Genomic DNA, 23,390 nt, shown 5'->3' with positions numbered 1-23,390 from the left:
AAAATGGCACTGGACTAGACTACTCCCCTGCAGATCTTTCTGCCCCTCTGTAAGATGCAGGCTTACCTCTACCATCTTCCTTTACTGTAGCAAATACCAGGGTGCAGGGTTCAGTCTGTTACCACCTACTGAAATAAAATTTCATCTTTCTACACCAGCCCCACACCTGCCCCTGAAGTCGTCTGGGTTCCACAGGGGGGTAAATCATCAGCAGTTTCAGCACAGCTTGCCAGATGAGGGTACAACTGGCATTCCTTTCTCAGCATGTGCTGGTCTAAAATGGGCGTTCATAAAACATCACTGTTCACCAGGGGGTACAGCCACGGTGAGGGCAGGCTGTGTTGGATCAAGGTGGGAGTCTATCTCTCCTTGGGTGTGAGTGGGACAGTGTAAGACAAGAAATCACAGACCCTGGTGGACCATGGGCACAATGCCTCCAAGCCACAGGGGCTTTCTTTAATCAGAGAGACAACTGAAACAAGTGCTTTTTTTTTTTTTTTTTTTTTTTTTTTTAAAATACAGCCATTGAAAAGACGACACATTAAGAAACATGTAAACACTGCAGCTGCTTAATTACAAGTTGCACTGCTTGGTTTAGTACCTATGCACTCCCAGGTATGGGAACCTGTGAAGGTGGGGGTGGGGCCTCCCCTTACCTGCACCTGCACAGTTGCACAGACAAGGAGTGAATGGGGGCAGAGTGAGGGAAAACAGAAGACCTGGCTTATGCACAGCTCCTGAGAGAATAAAATCAAATTCTACCTTCTAGTTCTCCCAGAAGAAAGGTCTAAGATGTTAGGAAAGTTGGAAAATGAATTTGGGTTGTCAGCTGGGAGGCAGAGGAACTGACAGGTCCTTTCTAGTTAGAATACCAGCTATAATGGGAGGCACACCAGAGTTAATCTCATGTTGTGGAAAAGGCAAGGAGCACAGAACCTGCCTCCCCCATACACTTGAGCCCCTAACCTTGATAATCCAGGGGCAGCTAGATGGGTAATCCTGATCCCATGGGATTGTCCGTCGCACCTGTACCTGGGGTCTAGCATGGGGGATGGGGAAGAGGAACCACCTTACCTTCCTTGGTTCTGCTGTCCCCAGTCAATCTCAAGTATCATCCCAGTATCCTTTCCTCCAGTCTCAGTCCTGACCCATGAGCCTGCCCAGCCAGAGGCCCATGACTGCACTGATTTCTGAGAAAAAGAAGAGTCCGAACTTTCCACACTAGAAGGTGACACAGGAACCAACCCCTCTGCTTCCCAAATTATGGAGAAGTTAGACCACCAAATACTGTACTTATTGGCCAGTGGGGTCTGCTTGAAGGGAAGGGAGGCCATTAGGTCATTTCCAGATGAGGCAGAAAAGGATGTCAACATCTTTACTCCAGTAGGCCCACACACAGTGCAACAGAGGGAAGTCCCCCTCTCCTTTAGCGTAACAAGAATACCCACGAGAGTTTTTATATATGTTTTTAAACAAAACATCAATGGTCCTAAACTCTGGTCTGTCAACTGGTAAAGGTGAAAACATAATTTGGCAAGCAGAATTATTCTGAAGTTGTGTAGCAGGGTCTTCTGCTGAGGCTCTCATCTCTCTTCTGAAACTCAGAGAGTGAGGGGACATGGGCATCAGTAAGAAACTTCCAAGCCCCAATTCCCACAAAGTAAGTGGAGGGAGAGTAAGGAGTGATGAAGATCCATTCGTAGGGAAGCAAAGAGATCAAGGCCCCTTCCCGGGATCTCTTAAATGAAACAGATGCCCTTGTTTAGGCTTGCTGTAGCACACAGCAATACCCTAGAACCATCCAGCTCCAGGGGCTGGGGAGCACAGTCATGGGGTGAAGGCAGACAGCTACCACGCATAGTCACCATGCTTCTTCCTCAGTGGGCCTGGCTTGGCCTCCTGTGTTCAACACTGCTGCCATCCATGCATGACACTGACCCCAGGGTGTTTCTGTGCCCAGAATTTCTCAAGGTGAGGGGACAACAGCCAAAGGCCCTTCCACAAGTTTCTGTTCCAGGACGTTACTGATACGAGTCCATAGAAGATGGAGAAGGGAGGTGTCTCGTTCACAGCAGTGACATAAAGGCCAAAAGGAGTTGGCTTGTGGAAACATCAAAGCACCACATCCAAGACTCCCAAAGAGGTAGCTTCCTGATCTTGAGTCTCCCCCCTGCCTTTTAGGATAGGGCAGGGATAGTAGAGGGGAGAATAAGATGTGACTACCCCGGGCCCTACTGGCAGCTCAGAATCCCAGGGACATGCTCAGATCCTGTATCAGGAAGCTCAGAGACCCAGGAGTCAAGGATGCCCGCTCTCTGCTCTCCTGTAAAATGCAAGGCACCCCCACATGGAAGGCCTCAACAGAAGGCTCTTGCCCCAGAGAGACTAGCTACCGGGATGCTACCTATTCCTATTCCCACATCAGCCGCAGAATCTCAAGGAGACTGCCTCCCAACCCAAGCCCCTTAGGTTCTTCAGAAAAAAGAATTAAAGTCAAAACACGATTTGTTTTCAGGTTGCAAGTAACGGGTCAGTTGAGCATCACACTGTCTTCCCCCTCCCCCAGCCGCTGGTGTTTGGTAGACGGGGGTGCTGGGTTGGAAGCCCAGCAGCTTCTTGGCCCTGGGGGCCTACTGCCTGCTGTTGTTGTCAGACAGCTGGCTGGGGGTCCGCACCTCACCCAGGGAGGTTGTGCCCTCGAAGCGCTGTGAGGCGATGGCTGCCTGGTGGGACATGCTCTTCCGTACAATGTCACCTTTCCGCCACAACACCACTTCCTGCAGAATTGGGGGAGGGGGGCAACATGCTACCTTGAGAGGGAGGCATGGGGGTGGGGGTTCCCAAAGGCTCCAACTCTCTCCCAGGCATCTTAGTAAAACCTCCTCTGCTTCTCTCTCCAATGACAGCAGTTACCCATACTACCTTAGGGCTCCTTCTGATGGTGTGGGCAGGAAGCATAGAGCAGTCATAGGAAGCAGACTCACGTGTCAACTGGGAACCCTCATTTTTGCTGTGGGACTCCCTCTTGGTGAACCAACAAGTGGCACAGAGACTAGTGAACTCTCTCCCCTGTACTGTTCTGCTTAATCTGTCTGAAATGGAGCCTGATCTTCACAGGAATGATGCCATTCCTACTGTGGCTCTAGGGCCACCAGGGGTCTTGGGGAGGTACCCGGGCCTCACCTGCTGTTTGAAGTAGCGCCGTTCCTCCTCGTCTATCAGCACCAGGTTGAGGTAATAGCGCACGGAAAACTTCTTGTTGATGTCCCGCATGGTGGGGGTGAGCTCGTAGCCCGCCAGGAAGAGCCGGATAGGGATGGACTCTCCTGTAAAGGCCAGGCAGGTATCAGAGTGAAGGGCAAAGTGACCCATCCTACCTTACACCAAGTCACACTCCACCCATGAGATGCCACCTGAGCATGTCATGGAACACTCAAGGGAATGCTTCTGCCTGGTGGGAATTCTCATTCTGTGGCTCAGTGATCTGCTGAAGGAAAAACATGACTGCAGCTCCACTCCAGGTCCCGTTGTGTCTTCTCTAACCACCCCAATACAGAGACCCATGAGTATGAACAGCACAGGACACTACTACTAAGCATCTTTTGATTATATGTATTGTGTCTAGTTGTTGGTTTTTCACAAGGCAACTAACTGTCAAACCCCAGCTAACTCATCATGTCACCCAGCAATCTCGATGCTACCTTCCTCCATCCTAAATAGTGTATGGCCCCCAAAATACATCTCTACTTTGAGATGGATTGGCAGTGGTATAGTCGCCTGGAAAAGAGAAAATCCTAATTCTGGTCTTAGTTCTCCATTAACTAGTTGTATGACTTCTGAGTTAGTCTATTGCTTTCTCTGGACCTTAATTTTCTCTTGTGGAAAACTGTGGAATCAGACTACATGGTATTTTTGATATCTTCCAGCTCTAACACCCTGCCTCTCCTAATTTAAGTGAAATGAAATTAGGGCAGTAATTCTACTGAGAAAGGCCAAATCTATAATGTAGTCTGAAGCTAAATATAAAATGCACCATTAATTATCTGCTGTTTTGTCTTATTTCTCAGAGAAAATGACAAGTGGCTCTACTTGTATAGCTGGTGAAAAAATGGTACCTACAGAGTCAGAAGAGCTCAGTCCTATCCCCTTAAGGACCTGGCATGGTGACACTCAAGAATCTGTCATTGTCCCTACCTTCTCCACGGAACACACATGTGAGAATAAACTGAATAGAACCTTGGCATAACCAAGCACTTCTAAAGGAAAAAGTACATTCTTCCTGATCAGCAGCTGCAGGGCCAGAAGAACATAAAGATTGCTACTCCCAAATAATCACAGATTCCCCAAGTAACAAAGCTTTCAACTCCATTCATTCCAGATGTAATGTCCGCTCTGGGGGTGGATGGGGGAGTATTGTTTTCTGTCCCATTCCCAGTGTGGTCTGTGGTACCTGGTAGTGCTGCCCAAGGTATCTACCCTTGGTGAATGAATTCAGAGAATGAATCATTTTGCCAGAGCTAGAGCTAAGGAACATAAATGATTATTCTGCATTAATCTCTGGCTCCCGAGCAACAAAGAACACCAATAGGAAAAAGTAGTAAAATGTTCAATTTTATCCGCTAAGCCAGTACTTTTCAAGCTTTTGTTGTTGTTATTTAAGAGGCATAACTCTTGAGATGTAATCTCCAGTACAAGCTCAGTATGTAGACGAGGCCAAAGTGGGGGCTTTTCTGGGTGAAGGTGGGGAAGGAGCTTGGAGTTCCACATACCCAGCCCTCCTTTTCCTCTTTATTGGGATCCACAGTGAGCAATTAGGGATGAGAAATTATAGGTGAATAGGAAATCTTACTTTAGCAGTATAATCTCTTGAGCCCCTCTAAAACTCTGCAGGGCCTGGGGGAATGGGTGAGGCAGCTGAGGGCTGGGTGCCAGGATGCTCACCTCTTACGGGAGCCCCATCCATGATCTCATACTTGGCTATCGTGTCGTTCTCATGGTACACATTGGGGCCTGTGCCTGTTGTTTCCCGCTTGATGATATCTATCTCCATGTGCTTGATTTTGATTCTCACCAAGAGGAAGTAGATCTTCCCTACAATGACATCTTTCAAGTGGTATCTGGGGAACAGAAAATAAGATGTGAATACGGCAGCCAAACTGCATACTTCCAGGTCTCCTGGGTTTCAGGGGAGGGGACACTGCCAAGCAGGTTGGCTGAAGATGGAGTCACAGTACACTCACCCATGTTCTTACCGCAACTGCCTTGCAGAATGATTTCCCAGTATGTGCTTTACTGGAATCTGGCCCATTTTCCATACGCGACTCACGGGATGTTCTTGCATGTTACATTACCCATTCTACGCTTACCCATCTGATCCAGCTTCTCGGCACTTTAATTTCTTTTATACCTTTTGTGTTTACGTTGTTTTCGATGTCCTGACGTGTGGGAGGCAAGCCCCACAAATGCAGGAACCAGGACTTGCTCGCTATCTGAGCTCACAAAACGTCTTTTGGGAACTGGGCCTCAATTGCCTGTAGCAAAGAGTTTTGTCTGCTGGACCTGACAGCCCAGGCAGGAACAGTAGAGCAAGACGATGCGTTATGCTCCATCAGCACCTTCTCTCTGGGCCCTACTCACATGGCTCGTGCTCTGTGGGCTGTTATGAGTTTGGCCATGCTGTATTACACTTTCTGCCCTTTCCAGCATTTCTCTCTGAGTCAGTCTGAAATACCAGTCGTCTGCGTGTGCACCGCCCTGTAACAGGCATATAGGCAGAAAGGAAAATCTTCAAACCTGAAGCTCAGAATCATGGAATAGGAGTGTTGGCAGGGATTTTAGAATTTAACCTCCTTGGGGCACCTGGGTGGCTCAGTGGCCTAAGCCTCTGCCCTCGGCTCAGGTCATGATCTCAGAGTCCGGGATTGAGCACCGCATCAGGCTCTCTGCTCAGTGGGGAGCTGCTTCCCCACCTCTCTCTGCCTGCCTACTTGTGATCTCTCTCTGTCAAATAAATAAATAAATCTTTAAAAAAATAGAATTTGATCTCCTTATATGACATGTGGAGAAAAGGAAGTTCAAAGATAGATACTTGAACAAGGATTTGAGTAGGGGACAGACACAGGGTGTGAACTCAAGTGCCTAATTCCTAGGCTTGTGTTCTCCCCACTATTTCAGGCTGCCTTTCTGCTTACAGTCTAACTGGGAAAACTGTAGATACTCTCAGTAGATAAAGTCTTACAAGGTAGACTTTGTAAGAACACTTACAAAGTCAGAATGGAGGCTGCTCACAGCATTTCAGAAGGAATGCTAAGAGATCATAGATTCTAGGGGTTTTCAAACTTTGGTAAACAGAACATTCCTTTATTCTAAATGAAATCCTATGCGGAAGCATTAATACATGAGAAACTCTAGTGGAGGGCCTAGAACCCTGGACCCCACTCTTCTTTTACTTTATCCCTTCTTACATGTTCGAAACCCACTAACCTGTCTCCACTTCTCGGAGGAGAAACCCAAGGTACAAACATGGTAGTACCTGCTACCTTACCCCAAGGGCAATCCCTAATGGCAGAATAGCACTACATGATATAGACAGTGTGCTCTTACACAGCAGCCTGCTCTGAGGAAGCAGGACAGGTGTGAACATCCAGTTCCTGAGGTCATGGGATAGACTCTCTACAGTGCCCTTCACATACCACACTTGGTCTTGAACCTTGCGGACTGACAGTTATTTTGAGATCTACAAGGCAGTACTGCCTGCCAGCCACCTCTTTTACTAGGTAGCTGGAGTGCTGGTGGGTAGGCACTATTTGGTGGCTCCTTTCCAGAAAGCCCACAGAGCCCTGAGGCTGAAAAGAAAGGGGAAAGCTATTCCCTTACATGTCCCTGCCTGGCCCAGATCAACCTCCCTCCCAGTTCGCCCCTCCCTGTCCCACAGGCGAGGCTTTGCCAAGCAGGGTCTCTTCTGGGTCATGAGGGGTTCTAGGCCAGCGACAGAGGGAAATATATGCCTTTCCCTCACCCCTATTCAAGGAAGCACATATGTTGTTAATTTTTAAAAAAGCCCTTCCTAACCCGCACTACCTGGATAATAGGGGTCTCTCCAATAAGAACCCTAATTTCTTTTTTTTGCTTTCTGTGAATAGAATATACTTTTACTTTTGCATATCTGATTTTCAAACATTTTCAGGAAGGCATTATACTGAAAAGAAAGATGTTTGTGGTATATTTTTGAAGTGTCGGTAAGTTTTGTGATTTATAAGCACTTAGATATTTTTTTAAAGATATTCAAAATTCATTTATTTGGGAGAGAGAGAGAGCAGCAGCAGGGAAAGCAGCAGGGGTAGAGGGAGAATGCAGGGCTTGATCCCAGACCCCTGGGATCATGACCCGAGCAGAAGGCAGCTGCTTAACCAACTGAGACACCCCGGTGCTCCACACTTAAGTATCTTCATGTTCAGACAGCAAACAGTATAAAACATACATGGCTTCCCAACTTGCTAGCTAGAATTATTTAAAGACCTTTATAAAAAGGCATTAGGTGGGGGGTTAAGGGGGTAGGAGAAGAATAAATGAAACAAGATGGGATTGGGAGGGAGACAAACCATAAGTGACTCTAAATCTCACAAAACAAACTGAGGGTTGCTGGGGGGAGGGGGGTGTTGGGATAAGGGGGGTAGGGTTATGGACATTGGGGAGGGTTTGTGCTATGGTGAATGCTGTGAAGTGTGTAAACCTGGCGATTCACAGACCTGTACCCCTGGGGATAAAAATATATTATATGTTTATAAAAAATAAAAAAATAAATAAATTTAAAAAAAAAGAAAAAGGCATCAGGTATTCTTTGCTATAATTCATTTACATTCAGAAGGAAGCAGCAAACTACGGCCATTGTGTGGCTTCTTCACATTGATTTCTAGAGATATACTGTATATAGAATATAAATGCTAATGGGAATTGTATTCCGAGATTATTTTCATCAATAGAAGGAAAGAGCTGTATCTACATCCAAAACAAATGACCTTAAAGTTAATTTGGCTTGACCTTAAAAGACAATGTAGGATATTTAACTTAAATGTACCTTCTTAATTTCCATTTAATTTAAGTAAAACGAAGCTTAATTTCCTGGTCCACCTTTCAGCAGCCTGGCACAAATATTCATAGTACCAGGTCAGTGGCCTCCATTCCAGCACGGCATTACGAGCCAGCCAAGGCCAGGGCACCAACCTCTTGGATTCTCATCAGGTCCCTTCTTAACCTCCCTCAATAGTTCTCCACAACTGTGGGGCCCCTGATACTTACTTGGACTTATTATACTCAAACTCAATGTGCAGGCAGTCCTCGATCCCAACCTCCATCTTGATGGAAGAGTTCAGCTCTGGGTATGTGCTGAGCGTGTGGACTACAATGTCCATCTCTTTGACGACATCATTGAGGCGGCGGCTGATGGTGGCTCGAAGGAAATACCTGTAGGAGATGGATGTGTCTAAAGGAATACTCCCAGTCTCCACAGTGCTGCCTCAATCCATGCACCAAACAGGCCCACTGAAGAGAAGCCCTAACAGTGGTTAACCTTTGTGGCTTTGTATTCCTTTGAGAATTTACCTCTGTGGACCCTCTTCTCAGAAAAAAAAAAAAAAAAAAAAAAAAAGAACGTACTTGATGCACAAAATTTTGCAATTATAGTACAATGGAATTCAAAGACCTTCCTCCTCAGATGGCTTTTTGAGCCCATCCTCTGGGCACAGAGCACTGTCCTAAATAAAATTGATTTCTCTGCTCTATACTCCCACAGCAGGTTATCCTAATGCCTTTCAAGCCCCTCACCACTGCCTACCATGTATTTGTGTATGGGTTTTTCCTCAACTAACTCCTGGGTCTTCAGGCACAGGGATCTGTCTTAAACTCTTATATTTGCATGTCTCTATTTAACAATATTCAATAAATTAAGCAATTTCCAAGTCCTTCAAGTTTAATGGGAGTGATAGGGAATGGAGAAAGTAAGTCAGCTCTTCATTCAGCAAACATTTACTGCTAGGCATAGGATGAATAAGATACAGTCTCATGGGAAGCTCACAGTCCACTGGGGAAGGGGGGCCAATAAACAGAAAAATTAGAACACACAGCAAATGCTAATTCAGGTAGAGGAATCAAGTCTATGGGGAGAGGAAAAAGGGCACTCAGGCAGAGCAGACCTTGTAAGTAAAGCAGCAGAGATGGGAGAGGTCCCAGTTTAAACAAAGGAAGTCTCTGGCTAAATCTTGGATCCTTGGGGAGATGTTGCTGTGGTAGAGGACAAGTGGTGAAGAACACAGAGACACAGAAACTGAAGGGCTTAGCATGCCAAGCCTGACCGTCTGGTCAGCTGCTCAATCATGGCGGATCCCTAGCATCCCTGTCCCCTTGACCTACTCTATGCTCATACCCAGTGAATGGAGAAAAACAACCCCTTAATGATATTTTCTTCTAACCAAAACTTAGATGATCTGCATCACCTGTCAACTGTGCCTGGAGAAAGCTTCCAACCAGATCAATGACACACTTAGGCTCCTCTCCTCTGTGTGGACCTGACCCATGCTCAGCAACCCTTTTATACACCTCAGTAACTTCTGCCACATTCTCCAAGACACATATTTGTTCCTAACCCTTCTCTAACTGCTCAGGCTCTCCAGTCTCCTCTCCCCCTGATCTGTGGAAGACACAGCTTTAACTCTACTGAGAAGAGGAAAGCCTTCCAATTTAAGATTGATAATTCTCTCTCTTCTCTGCTTTGCGCTGTCTCTTACTTCCGTCCTAAACACATGTTTGTATCTTTGCCCAAACTTTCCTCCTTCCAACAGCACCTCCGTCTCTCAAGACCCCTCTCCTCCATCTGGCAGAAAGACTTTTGATCTGTGTGTATATTACAACCACCCTGGGGAGGAGGGGCTTCCAAAATCCAGATGCCTAGGCAGAGCTGACATTTAACTGTCCTGCAGAGGCACAAAGGCGTCAACATTTTTTGAAGCCTCCCAAGTGATTCTAATATGGGAGCTTTGGTAGAGAACTACTACCTGGCATCGTAATCCCTCAAGTTTTCCAATTTTCTCAATCTATTGAATCTCTCCAGTAAAGACTTCCTCTTTTGAGTTTATAGAAAGGCCCAAACTCCTCAATCCCCAAAACAATCTCCAGGCTTTGTGCTCCTGCCCATTCGTCTGGACAGCGGTCACAGACGGGTCCTGTTCTAACTACTGCAGCTTCTTCCCTGTTGCCAAACCCAGTGGCCTTACTTTTCAGCCTCAGTTTTGACACTGGAGAGTAAAATGTTTCCTTCACTTCTTTGAAATGCTCTTCCTGTGGTTCCACAGGAGGGCTTTACCTGCTTCACCTCCCGCCCTCCCCCACCCCCACCTTCCTATCCTTCTTAACAGGTCCTGCCTGGGCTCTTTTCTTCCTCAACTCACCCCCTTGAAAAATATACCAGTTTTTAGCACGGAGCAGAGGACTCCCAACAGTGTATTTCTCTGTCCTGAGTGCCAGGCTTGCATTTCTAATTGTCTAGTGAACTTTCATACCTCTGTATTTTGCCAGTGCCTTAGACTTTAAATTTGGATGAACCATGTTCACCAAAAGTCATCCCTTCCTCCTAATAGCCATCTACCTGCACCTACATTCACTGGTCATTTCTGTGGCTGTCCACTAAATTCTTCATTTACTGCCCGCTCCAGCTGTGTCCACTAAGGTAAGATGCTCAGGACCTTGTACTGGCCTTCCAACAATTTTGTCTCTGCACTCTACCCCTTCATCAAATAGCACATGTTGACTTTATATTAACCATCTAAAGAACCACTCCCCCACCTAAAAACAAAGAAAAAGGTGTCTAGAGTGATCTTTTCATTCCCACCCCCCTGCCCAAGTAATAATATACAAGCCCTTCATCTGGAATCACATTTATAAGCTGCCCTTAACTAATTTTCCCTTCTTGACCTGCTCACTTTCTCAGCATGAATCCTAATGTCTTCATCTACTTGGACAGCAACACCTTTTTCTCTTTTATTTATTTATTGTGTGGTAAAATACAAAAGGAGTTCAGAGTATACCACCCCAAAATATGCCACCCTGGCATGACAATTTTATTAAGCTTATATTATAAAGCAACAGGCAAGAAGCAGACACAGGAAAGAAAACTCTCTGCCCTCCCCACTCTCTACCAGGAAGAGCAGGACCTTCTTAATCACCAGAGACAACTGTTACCAGCCCAGAGACTGCACTAGAGAAATCCACAAAACAAATCTTGCTTAAAGGATTCTTACCTTCCATTTGTTTCTCCCATATATTTACCTTCCCAAAACTTGTTGTCCCTAGAAGCTCAAAGTCCCTTCCCTTTGTCCTGTTGCTTCTCTGCAAAATTGTCATTCTTCTGTTAAGATGCCTGTATAAACTCCTAGTCCTAACCACCCCTTTCTATTACCAATCCCTGAGTTCCATGCATATGCACAACATACATGTGAATCAACCAGTCTGCCTTTCTCTTGCTAGCATGTCTTCTGTCAGTCTGATTTGCAGGGCCTCAGTCTACAAACCTAAGATGGATAGAGGAAAAAAGGGGTTTTCTCCTCCCTACAACACATTAAAATTTAACATTTTAACTACTTTTAAGTATACAGTTCAGTGGCATCTGATACATTCACACTGTTGTGAAATCACATAGCAGTTGTCTTTTTATGACTGGCTAATTTCACTTGGCATAATGCTTTCAGTGTTCATCCATGTTGTAGCATATCAGAGGATTTCCTTCCCTTTTTAAGGCTGAATAATATCCCACTTATGTATGTATATACCACATTTGTTTACCCTTTCATCTGCTGATGGAACTTAGATTGGTCTACCTTTTGGCTGTTGTGAATAAGCAGCTATGAGTGTGAGTGTATATGTCTGTGTTTGATTCCTTGCTTTCACGTCTTTTGGGTTTGTACCCAAAAGCGGAATTCCTGGATCATATGGTAATTCTATTTTTATTATTCCAGGGAACCACTGCACTCTTTTCAACACCTTTCTCTCTGTCTTAAAAACATTTAAGAGCAATCCACTGTAAAAAATAAAATTAAATAGGGGCATCTGGGTGGCTCAGTTGTTTAAGCGGCTGCCTTTGGCTCCAGTCATGCTCCCAGTGTCCTGGGTCAGGCCCCATGCCAGGCTCCCTCCTCAGCAGGGCGTATGCTTCTACCTCTCCCTCTGACTCCCGCTCTGCCTCCTCATGCCTCTCTCTGTCAAATAAATAAATAAAATCTTCAAAAAAAATTAAATAAAATAACAATAAATCCCACAGCCAAGCTTTGGTGACAACTAGATAATCCTCATGGCTGTGAAGCTTTTTCTGAATGCTATGTCTCTAGTTTGAGTGATGTTAGTGATTAGACCTCTTTACACAGACTGAAAAAAGAGAGCCTACAATCACACTCCTGATGGAAGAGGAGAGACCAGGGAGAGAAGAGAAGGGGAGGGAAGGAGGGGGAAGGGGAGGGAAGGGGAGGAAATGTCTTCCTGTAGTTCGCACTACCGGGCCTTAAGGTGATGAAGACGAGCTGATCTTATAAGATAGCATCAAGATCTCGAACCAGGTGTCTAAAGTAACAGAGGAAGTCTGCTTTATCTCAGTGACATCACCTAATCTCAGGTTACATCCAAGAGTCTAGAACCTCTCTGGATATATTTTTTTTTAACCTCAGCAGCCCCTGGAATCAGTCTCCATCTTCAGAACCTGGAACACTAAAAACAGGTTATTAATTTTTTAAAAGTTCATCACACTGTGTTATGTTTTACGCTCCCATCACCCCAAACGATGGAGGACCGATCTAGAATCCAAATCTATTCTACTTTTCAAGCAAGAAAGCTGAGTGACAGAACTCAGGATCACATTGCTGTTGTGTGGCAAAGCTGGACTGAGGATCTGTATGTCCTGGTGTGCAGCCCAGGGTATGCTGGGGACAGCATGTATCACGGTATGAAAGCTAACTGTTGACTCTTCAGGACTTTTAAAAACTGGTTGTTAAACATAGTGATTATTTAAAATTAAATTATAAAAATTTATAATTAAGATTATATGAAAAACAAAAGTAATACTTACTACAAACCCACTGCTTCCTAATAATTTTGTTACCTTTCACAATTCTCTCTGCTCTTGGGGGAATTTACATCTAGCTGTGTCAAGGTGGCTACTGAACATCTCTCCCCAACTCTGTAATTAGGGACATTTGGCTGGGAGCTTGAAATTGGCCATGGTGGCAATATTTACACTACAGAGACAAATGCTACAAAGCAGGGCTTTTCCTCCCAGAGAGCCCATTGTTAACCATTTACCAGCACACCACGGCTCAGTTCTCTTTCTTCTTGAGACCCACATTAAAAAGCCTCAGAAACATGGACAACTTCAGGGGAAGGTGGGGAAAAGGAGGCACAACTTACCGTAGCTTTACATTCTGGCCTGTATAGGACTCATACGGCTTCTCCACGTGGGTGAATTCAAAGTCGAAGGCCTGTGATTGGCTAATTTCTCCGGGCCGGGCCAAATCCTTCACCAGGGACACAAACTCATGGTGGTTCCCACGGTCGTAGTAGAGCTCTGGGGAGAAAGCATCAACCCCTACTATCAGACCCCAACCTACACGAGGCTTAGCAAGGAGGCTCCAGGATACAGGATCCCCTCTTCTGAGAGACATCCCCCCCAAAACAAACTCCCCCTAGCCCTTATTTTTGACTCCCTTTATTTTCCTAATTACGCTTCTTCACTGCATTCTCCATATACTGATCTCTTTTCCTCCCCACTTTCTAAACACTCCAGTTTTACACAGAGAAATCCAGTGGCACAGTAAAAACTCAATATAACCCTGCTTCAGCCTATCAGGGCAGTACCTTAGTGAGAGCTGTATCAGGGGAACTGCTACCAAAAATACTACATTGCTTTAAAAACATTTCTAAAAATATTTCTAACTTCTGAATGCACGTTCATAGTTCTTTAATCATATCATCCTTATAATAACCTGAAGTAGCTAGGACAGGCCTTGTCAACCATTTAACAGAAAGAAACTGAGGCATACCATGGTCAAATGATTGGCTTAGAGTCTCATTCAGGGCTCAGATTAGAGCAGATTTACTGCTAGAATGAATCTATTTCTATGACCTGGTGCAAAGGGAGTAATAACATTACACTTTGTAAGGTTCTGTAAGAATTAGAGGAAGTAATGCAGGTAAATGACTCAGAATAGTACCCAATTGATAGCAAATACTCAAAACATATTAGCTGCTAGCTGTTACGATCCTTCAAAGAGGAATCTACATGATGCAGAAATTTTAGTGTTATTCCCTCCAACTAAATAAGGGGGGGATCCTCAACTTCAGTGAGCACCAGAATCAATTGGAGGGTTTGTTAAAACCAGATTACTCAGTCCTACTGTATGGGGTGAGGCCTGAGACTCTGCATTTCTAATAAGCTCCCAGGGGATGCTGGTCCTGCTGGCCCAGGGACCACACTTTGAGAAGCACTGCTCTAAATTCATCCTCCTCTGGAAATAGTTCTGGCATTCGAATCTCAATTATAAGTTCATGCCATCAATTTATCCTCTATTATTTTATGCCTATTTGTACTCTGCTATTTAAGTGTTAACTCTTCTATATGCATGGTCTTTAGAGTTAAGGCCTAGTTCCTGGCACCCCCTCAGTACCTAGCCGTGCAGAGAAAACACTCAGTACTGACTGTGAGTATACAAGGCCACATAACAGTCAAGGTACCACCTCTCGGGCATTTCTAGGCTCCAGTCCTATGCGAGGCTACAACCTTTGACAGGGTAGATCAGAACTAGATCCAGTAGAGTGCGCTCAGTAGTACTGCTGTCGGCTGCTTGGGGACAAAGAAACAGGTCCACAGAGAGGAGTGTCAGAGACAATGGCCTACTAGGCCAGTTCCCATATCTCCAGAGCACAGCAGACAATCTCTCTCAGGGACAAACTGAGCATCAGGGCAGTGGGACAGAGCTCAGGTAGCACAAGGTCTGAACCCTGATTAGGACTGCATCTTCAGGCCCAAGAAATGAAGTGTCCAGTCCTGCCCCAGGGGAGAACCATGCCCAGAAAGAGAAAATGGTTTCAGATAGTGCTTTCAGTCTGAGTGCAAAATCAACCCCTTGCTGCCCTAGCAGCTGGTCCTGACAAGCCTATTCCATAGGGAGCCTTTTTTTTTTTTTTAAATCCCTGACAGGGAAGCATTATAAAGCAGAGTGGGCTCTGTGCTAAGATTCTTCCAAGTCAGGAAGGTGGCATTAGAGTGGTTTAATCCCAAACTAGTGCTGCCACTTAAGTATGAACTTACACTATATTCTCTAATTACAGTTTATTGCTGATTTCCTATATAGTTACACTTTGATCCACTTTATATGCAAACAACCACCTTCTCTTCAAATACTTAATGGAATCAGTGGCAGGCAACATTCTGGGTAGTGAGTAATAATCTACAAAGTCACTAAATGGGAGATCACGCTTACAACCTATAGAGGGAAAGGACAGGAAATGGTGAACAATCCATTGCTTCTATTTTGAAATCCAAAAACTGTGGCCCCCAGTAAATGTAAGGAAGTGCAGTGATCAGGTAGGAACGGAACCACTGCAACAAGGGTTCTCTCACTTACTCTCACTGGTCCATTGCTACCGAAGTCCTTGTTGATGGTCCTGACACCTGTGTGGGAAGTGACCCCTTAACTGGTAGACCTGGTATCTTAGCTCCTAAGCACTGGATTCTGGCCATAGTTTCAGGGGACAGAAGCAGGTAGAGCAGAGCCCCAGTGTCCATTAACTTTAAATGAGAAATCCAGAGTTGAGAAAAAGAGGGAAAGAGAAGGTTGGAATAATATACAACTGTGATCACACATACCAAAGGCAATAAGAGAAACAAAACCAAGAAGGACCCAAGAGCGCTCAGAGAACAGAGAAACCTAGCAACGTTATGCCTGACCTAGCAGGGGCACCTGGCTGTGGCCACCTTTGGCAGGAAAGGTCCTTCCCTGCATAGTGTCACGTTCTCCCTAGTGCTTTTCCTCCTGGACGCATGTTAATATCAGATCCTGCACTAAATGTCACATAAGAGTGGCAGTGTGTAGTCTGAGTGGAGCTGGACTGGGCTTTTTAATTTATAATTTATAAGCCATTTCCAATGCTCTTGCAAGCATTGTGGTGGAAAGGGGCAGAAATAACAGCCATACTTTGCTATTTGCCAGAAAGTTTGGTTTCCTCTCATATAAATTAGAACAGAAACTACAAGGCTGTTTTAGCAAGAGGTTGGGCCATCAAGAGGTTATAAATTGCCTATATTTTATCCCAAAGATGCAGTGACAAGTTATCCCTGGTTCTCCCCAACGTCCAAAGCCCTCAGCAACCAGGCATCTCAAGTTAGAAGTAGGAACTGACCATGTTTTTTATTAAGGTAACTTCCCTATCTTGAGCCTCTTTCTTGATCCAACAGGAAGAAGTGACTTTTGTAGTCAGGATGTTTTCATGATGAAACTTGCGACCAACGGCTGAGGGATGAATTTGCCACTTTGTAAGGAAATTGAGCCAGCTCTGCATCACAGGGTCATCATTTGAGGCAGACTGAAACCTGCTACTGGGCCGCGACCATGTCTGATCCAAGCTTTATGCAGGTCTTAGAAGATACATTAAAAGTGAGCGAGGCCAAAAAGACCTCCAAAGAGCCCTGTTCTGATTTTCCCAGCCACTATCTGCTAACTGGCAACCCAATCAAGATCATGCTGGCCACATCCACTCCAATCTCCTGCACCCTAGTATACTTGCTAGAGCAGTAATACCTCTGGGCTGCCCATCCCCAGCAAGACACAGCTCAGCTCAAGCCCTGCAACAACTCACTAACAGGCCAGAATCAATTAATTTAATTTTGATGTGTCTTTTACATAGCTTTTCATGGGTTAAAGAAATAAAATACAGAAAGCCTCTGGAATTTTTAGAAGTACAGGCTTGCAGCGCCTGGGTGGCTTAGTCGGTTAAGCATCTTCCTTCAGTTCAAGTCATGATCCCAGGGTCCTGGGGTTGAGCCCTACATCAGGCTCCCTGATCAGTGGGGTGTCTGCTTCTTCCTCTCCCCCCAGATTGTGTGCTTTCTCTCTCTCAAATAAATAAATAAAATCTTTAGAAGTACAGGCTTGGCTGGTACTGATGGGTTCAGATCCACACAATGGCATTACTTTTTTTTTTTTTTTTAAGATTTTATTTATGCATTTGAGAGAGAAAGCGAGCACCAGCAGGGGTGGTGGGGGGGAGGAGCAAAGGGAGAGGAAGAAGCAGACTCCCAGCTGGGCAGGAAGCCCTGGACATGGGGCCAGATCCCAGGACTCCAAGATAATGACATGAGGGAAAGGCAGATGCTTAACTGACTGAGCCACCAAGGCGCCCCCAGTGGCATTACTTAAAAAAAAAAATTTCTTTAAAAAAAAATCCAGGGGTGCCTGGGTGGCTCAGTGGGTTAAAGCCTCTGCCTTTGGCTCAGGTCATGATCTCAGGGTCTTGGGATCAAGCCCCGCATAGGGCTCTCTGCTCAGTGGGGAGCCTGCTTCCTCCTCTCTCTCTGCCTGTTTCTCTGCCTACTTGTGATCTCTGCCTGTAAAATGAATAAATAAAATCTTTAAAAAAAAATCCAGATATTATCTATTTGGTTTTGGAGGACAGGGGTATTCATATCTGCCCTCTTTTGTAACTCTGACCTTCTAGTTACCTTTGGTTTATTTAATCCCATTACTCTCTAAGATGGCCCAGCTCTGCCTTCTATCATGCATTACAGTTCCCCAAATGATTGCAGCTGAAAAATGGTCTCTTCTAACAATTAAAAAAATTCCCCCCCATGCTTCTTATATACCACATTGCATTTTTCTAAAATGTGGGCCATCCCATGCTAGAGTGACATGGGAGAAGCCCTCCCCACACATTTGTTAGCTTTGTTACAACAGACCAAGCCATTGGAAAAAGCACACTAGATGAAGGAAGAAACCCAAGGTGGCTCACAAACTTACTAAGGGGAAAAGAAAACATAGACAATATAGGTGAATAGATAAGACCTTCCTATACTCAGAAGCAACATTCAAACTGCAGCATCCAAGTAGTTGATGTAGAACTGAGTGAATCATGGTCCGACGACTCTTATTTTCTTATATACAGGGAGAAATCAGCCTCAGGTTGGCCTAAGAAAGTGTGATCAAAGCAATGTGCAACAGCAAATGAACTGACATCAGCTTTAATGTTTCTGTGCCCTAGTTCCCTTAGGGAAGAGGCTGCATGGATGCCTGCTGGTAGGTGAGTCATCTTAGTTCTCAGTGGCCTTGAGTAATGGCCACACCTAGCTTACCAGTGCCCCTACCATAAGCACCAGAGGAAGCCCTCCCTCGTCACAGCAAGCCACAAAGCAAACCTACACTCCCCCTTTCCTTCACTCAAGTAACTTTGGTTTATCTAGGAGGAGTTGAGAAAAAAATTGAGAACACCTTCTGTAAATTCCTAGATCTGACCAGGTATCCAGTTAGCAAATATTTATCAAGCACCTACGTTGTGTAAGCCACTAAGACTAGAGATAAGTCACCACACTGATGATGGACTGAAGGCAGTCCCTGGTTTTCAGGGACTCAGAATTTAGTGAGGAAGGCAGACCAGAAAGAAAGAAAAAAAAGTCACGAGTTTGTCATATCCTGTTTGAAAAGAGGTATTAATGAGACCTGTGGAAGAAGAGTGGAAGGAGGGCTTCAGTCAGCCTGGGGAAACTTGGGGAGGCTGTCATGTTTGCTTCCCCAAACATGTTTGCTGGGCACTTTAAGAATGGGTAAAAGCCTGAGTGGAAGGGAAGACCTTGTAGAAAGATGTTCACACACAAAGGGAAGATGCCTAAGATTCCAGAAAGAACATATTTTGACGAAACTATAAGAGGTGAGGGTTACAGGGTAAGGGAGAGATGAGGCTGGGGAGAAAAGCAGGGCTGCTCAGGAAGGAGCCAGGTACAATTTTGCCCTGTAACCAATAAGAAGTTGAGCAGAATTTTAAGGAGAGGACTGACAATGTCAGAACCGTTTTTTAGAAAGTTAACTCTTACAGAAGGAGAACTGAAAGATGAGGAGAGCAAAGGCAGGAAGACCAGTTAGGAGGTGGCCATAAAAAAGAGATAATAAAGGCAGCAGCATTGGCAAGAAGAGGAAGCACAGACTGAAGCTGTATTCGAGAGCTGTTGAGAGAGCAGACTGGGAGTGTGGGAGGAGGAATTAGTCTAAGATGACTTCCAGATCTTTGAGGCTGAGTGTGACATAGGCCACAGTGGAGCTCCACAGTGGAGCACACAGGACAAGAAGCAGGGCTGGACCTGGAGCAGAGAAAGAGGTTTCTGTTTTGGATGTGTGTCTGAGGGATCTGTGGGGTATTCGGGTGGAGAGGTGCCTAGGAGGCAGTTGGAGACACAGGCATGGAACTTAGCAGAGAGTTCAGGTCAGGACAAAGAAAGAGGTTGGGAGTCGTCAGAATATAAAAAGACACAGAAGTTATGGGTGCAGATGAGACTGCCAGAGCAAGTTACAGAGAAAAGACAAGAAACAAAAGTTATGCGTGTTCCTGCCTACCTCTAAAACCAAGATTGGAATAGGAGCTTTTCTGAGAAGGGTCCAGAGAGGTCCAATGCAACAAAAAGCTAAACAGTTGTCTCTGCAAGGACTCTGTGTAGAGTCCCTTTCACAGGTTTCCACTTGGGCTAACATGCCATTTGGGAAACAATGGAAGGCAATGAGAGGAGGCAGACAAGTAGACCAAAGGGAAGGCTAACCAGTCCAAACATTCCCCATGGACCGCCTGCACAGGAATCGGGGTGACTACACAGTGACATGTTTTAAACGTCTAGTGCCTGGAAACCTCTTGATGGGTCAAGCTTAATAGGGAAAGAGAAAATGACAAGAATCATCTTAACTTCCTTTTACTGAGTACCTATTATGTGTGCTAAGACCTGCACATCACATATATTATCTCTAGTCCTCACAAGACCCTAGCAAAGACTGTTCTATTATAAACGGAGCCCTATCTAATTTAAGTCACCCTGTCTGCATGACCCTCAATCATGTACCAGGCTGTCTTTCTAATGAATACACAAGTGGGACAAATATACTTTCATCAGGAGGAAAAAGAGATTAATCATAAGGATAAGAAGGTTAATTACATAAAGAACTTGTTTTTCAAGCTGCGGAACTGTTCCACAGAAGGAAGGAAGGCGGGAAGGAAAAAAGAAACCAAATCCAAGAGACTATAGTTTATAAGAACATTTTTAAGTTAAAATGGAATTCAGTGAGGAAGGTGGACAGAGACTAATGATATCAACTTTCTTATTCTCATATAGCAAGACCTATACTGTACATCATCACTTGCAGAGCAAGACCTAGGAGCCTGACCAAAGCTCCACCCACTTCATTCACAGTCAAGGAATGCAACGAAGGAGAAAACCACACAACCACAACCTCGGCAAAGCTATTCGCTAGCCTCGCTCTGGTGCCCTGAGATCAGTAGACAGTTGACACGGATAGACCATACTCTGCATGAAGCATTATGCCTTGACAGCTCAACATTTTTCTCACAAGATTTTGTCATCCCTGCGTTACAGGTGAGAAAGCTGAGGCTCAGAGAGGCACACAGCTTGCTCAAAGTCCCAGCGTCAACAATAGCCCAGGGTGCTCAGAGGCTCAGGAAGAGTTATCAATGGAAGCTAAAAGGTTGGGAGAAAACCCAGCAGGGAAGATGATTCAAGGAGTTAGACAAGAAACCGGGCAGGGCGGGTACAGCAAGCAGCTCCCTCAGCTTCCCTTTCACTTAGACTAGAGGGAGGCTTTGACTCTGTTCTCCCAAACAGCTCATTTCACAATGCTGGGTAGGGGACATTCTGGTTATCTTTCACATACTGATGTGGTATCACCACCCCCTGGAGTGATGGTATAAGACGGGGACTAAATGTGTCTGTTTACATTCATATTACAGAGCCAAAGAATCCATGCAATAACTTTAAAACTACTACTTGAAAATGGCTTTGCTAAGCAGGCAAGCAAGCACTTCTCGACTATCTCATACCTCATGCTTAGTGCAAAATGCTTTGGATTCATCCCGTCTACCAGTAGTCCTTTACTACGGGTGATTTTACTCTCCAGGGATATAAGGAAATATCCCAAGACATCTTTGGGGGTGCTATTTGGGGGTGTTTCTGGTACATGGTGGGTCCAGCTCAGGTTAATATCCTGCTAAATATCCTGAGGCAACAAAGAATTATTAAGGCCCAAAATGTAAACAGTACTGCTGTTAAGAAACCCTATCCAAGCTACAGGCAGGAGAGTAGAGGGTATGAAACTCACTCTTTAGCCCTTTTCTGATACATAAAAGGCCACTCAAATTCTGGATTTAAAATAGCAAAAAAGTTTCCTATATGATCAGCCAGTCTTTGACCTAATTTTATTTTCTCAAATATCAGAAGCAAATACTTCAGCCAGAGCACTGGCCACACAGACTCCTTTTTCCAGGATTCCTCCTACCTGTGCCAGTGTTTCCTGCCCCTGTAAAACAAGAGAACAGATTCTTTGCTGTGCTCTCAGCATATGAGAGAGAGTATTTAACTAGTTTCCCCCAAAAGTCTGTAAGAACAGGATCATACAGGCAGCCTGTGCTACAGGAATGAATCTTTAGCCAGAAGTTTTTTTCACCCCACATGTGTATTTACTGTGAATCCACAGTGTGACCCAATGATAAAGACCATTTATTTCAAAAGTACCTGAGAGTTTTTAAAAACAAGACTTCAAATAGTCTTAGAATTAGAGACAACTCCATTTTGACTGGCAGCTCCCAAATTTTCTGAATTCTTACTGCCTTTTACGGTCTAGTTTTAATTATTAATAGTTCTGTTGGAAGATTGTTAGAGCATTGAGAAATTTTGATCATTTAATTTTGGACTGAGAAGGGCCATTTTTTTTTTTTTTTGGTCTGTAAGGAGGAAATTAGTCAACTGAAAACTAGCATTCTAATGAAGAAGTCTTAGAAACACAGGCTAAGTAGACAGAAAGACAGAAGGCTGCAGGGCTTCTTTTTCAAAACAGGTCCAAGGATAGGAGATCAGAGCTAAGGCCAGACAGAAAGGTGGTGAGCTCTCTCCCACATCACATGTGAAAGAAAAAGGGGGTGGATGGGAGTAAACTAAGTGAGGCACAGAGGACCAGCTTAACTTGGGTCTGACAGCTGTGGGTGTCCAGACAATGGCAAAAGCAGTACTGGAGAAAGGTCTTCTCCTAACAAACCCACCTGCAGGCTACCCAGGGAGCGTTTCACTTGGAAATCCTGGAGGCAGGAAGCAAAGCTGAGAACATGTTTAAGGGACAACTAGGGTATCCCAAGGCAAGGTGCCCACAACAATGATGCTGTGGCAGGGATGCTCCCCGTCGCCCTCGGCCACCCCCACCGTCCTCGCGATGCGCTGTCACTTTTGGCAGGGAAGCCGTCAACACAGGGGCAGTCGCCGGCCGGCGGGCCTCACACTGCAGTGGCCAAGGGGTTCCGACAGGCCTCACCGGAGCTGGGCCCGGAACCAGCCCGCTCCCCCGCCCCCAAGTCGGTCTCTGGCCCGGCGGAGGCGGCCGGGGAGGGAGGCCCCGGGTGCCGACTCACCGATCTGCCCGATGAACTCGATCTTGATGCCCTGATGCTCCAGCCGCTTGTTGGGGTTCTTGAGTGCAAGGCTCACCTTCCCGGACACCGTCTCTCCGTCGTAGAAGAGGAAATATTTCTCCTTCTTCCCGTCCTCCGTCTTGTGCTCGGCCCGCTTCCTACTCTCGGCATCGTTCAACAAGATTTCCACCTCCACGCTCTGCCCGAAGCCGAAGAAGCTCATTTCACCGCCGGGCCGGACCGGGCCGGGCCGGTCTCGGTTAGAACCTCTCCTCTCTGCGGGGTAGGAGCCCTAAGCGAAGGCCCGGAGGGCAGGACGCCGGACCCAGCTCTCTGCCAGACGGGGCCCCGGCTACAGCACGACTCCCGGCTCCACGGGGAGGGGGCAGGGCCCGCTGCAGCGCCGTGGGTACCAGTGCACCACGACTCGCCAGTCCCGGGCGAGTCCGAGCCGTCCGCGGCAGTGAGGGACTAGGGCGGGCAATGCAATTAGAGGGGGGCAGTACACAGCCCGGGCGTGCGTGGCCGCTGCAGCCCACCGGGTGGGGTGCGGCGCTGAGTAGCACAGCGAGCCAGCCCCGGCCTCAGGCGGTGCAACGCACGGAGGTGCTTCCGCGGCTTCAAGCGGGGGTGAGGAGGGGCGGGTGGGGGGGCCCGCAGTCTCCAGCCCGGACGCTTCGGAGACGCCACGCGCA

The 23,390-nt window shown here is 45.9% G+C and overlaps 1 protein-coding gene across 2 annotated transcripts in view; it reads right to left on the bottom strand.

Annotated features, from left to right (window-relative positions):
- The window catches only part of VPS26B (VPS26 retromer complex component B), a 27,232-nt gene extending 3,842 nt beyond the window's left edge, over positions 1–23,390 (bottom strand). The window contains exons 1-6 of one of the 2 annotated variants that reach the window (XM_047693141.1): positions 22,696–23,390; positions 13,444–13,600; positions 8,299–8,463; positions 4,942–5,117; positions 3,184–3,326; positions 2,676–2,777 (exon numbers count right to left, since the gene is read on the bottom strand). In XM_047693141.1, coding sequence (XP_047549097.1) covers positions 2,676–2,777; positions 3,184–3,326; positions 4,942–5,117; positions 8,299–8,463; positions 13,444–13,600; positions 22,696–22,918 — 966 coding nt within the window. In that variant the 5' untranslated portion in view covers positions 22,919–23,390. Of the gene's footprint in view, positions 1–412; positions 2,778–3,183; positions 3,327–4,941; positions 5,118–8,298; positions 8,464–13,443; positions 13,601–22,695 lie in introns of those variants that run through there. The other variant, XM_047693140.1, reaches the window with a different exon arrangement.

This window comes from Lutra lutra, chromosome 10 (assembly GCF_902655055.1).
Source record: "Lutra lutra chromosome 10, mLutLut1.2, whole genome shotgun sequence".
NCBI lineage: Eukaryota > Metazoa > Chordata > Mammalia > Carnivora > Mustelidae > Lutra > Lutra lutra.
Note: the sequence above shows the minus strand (reverse complement) of the source record. Positions and strands in the feature narration are given on the sequence as shown.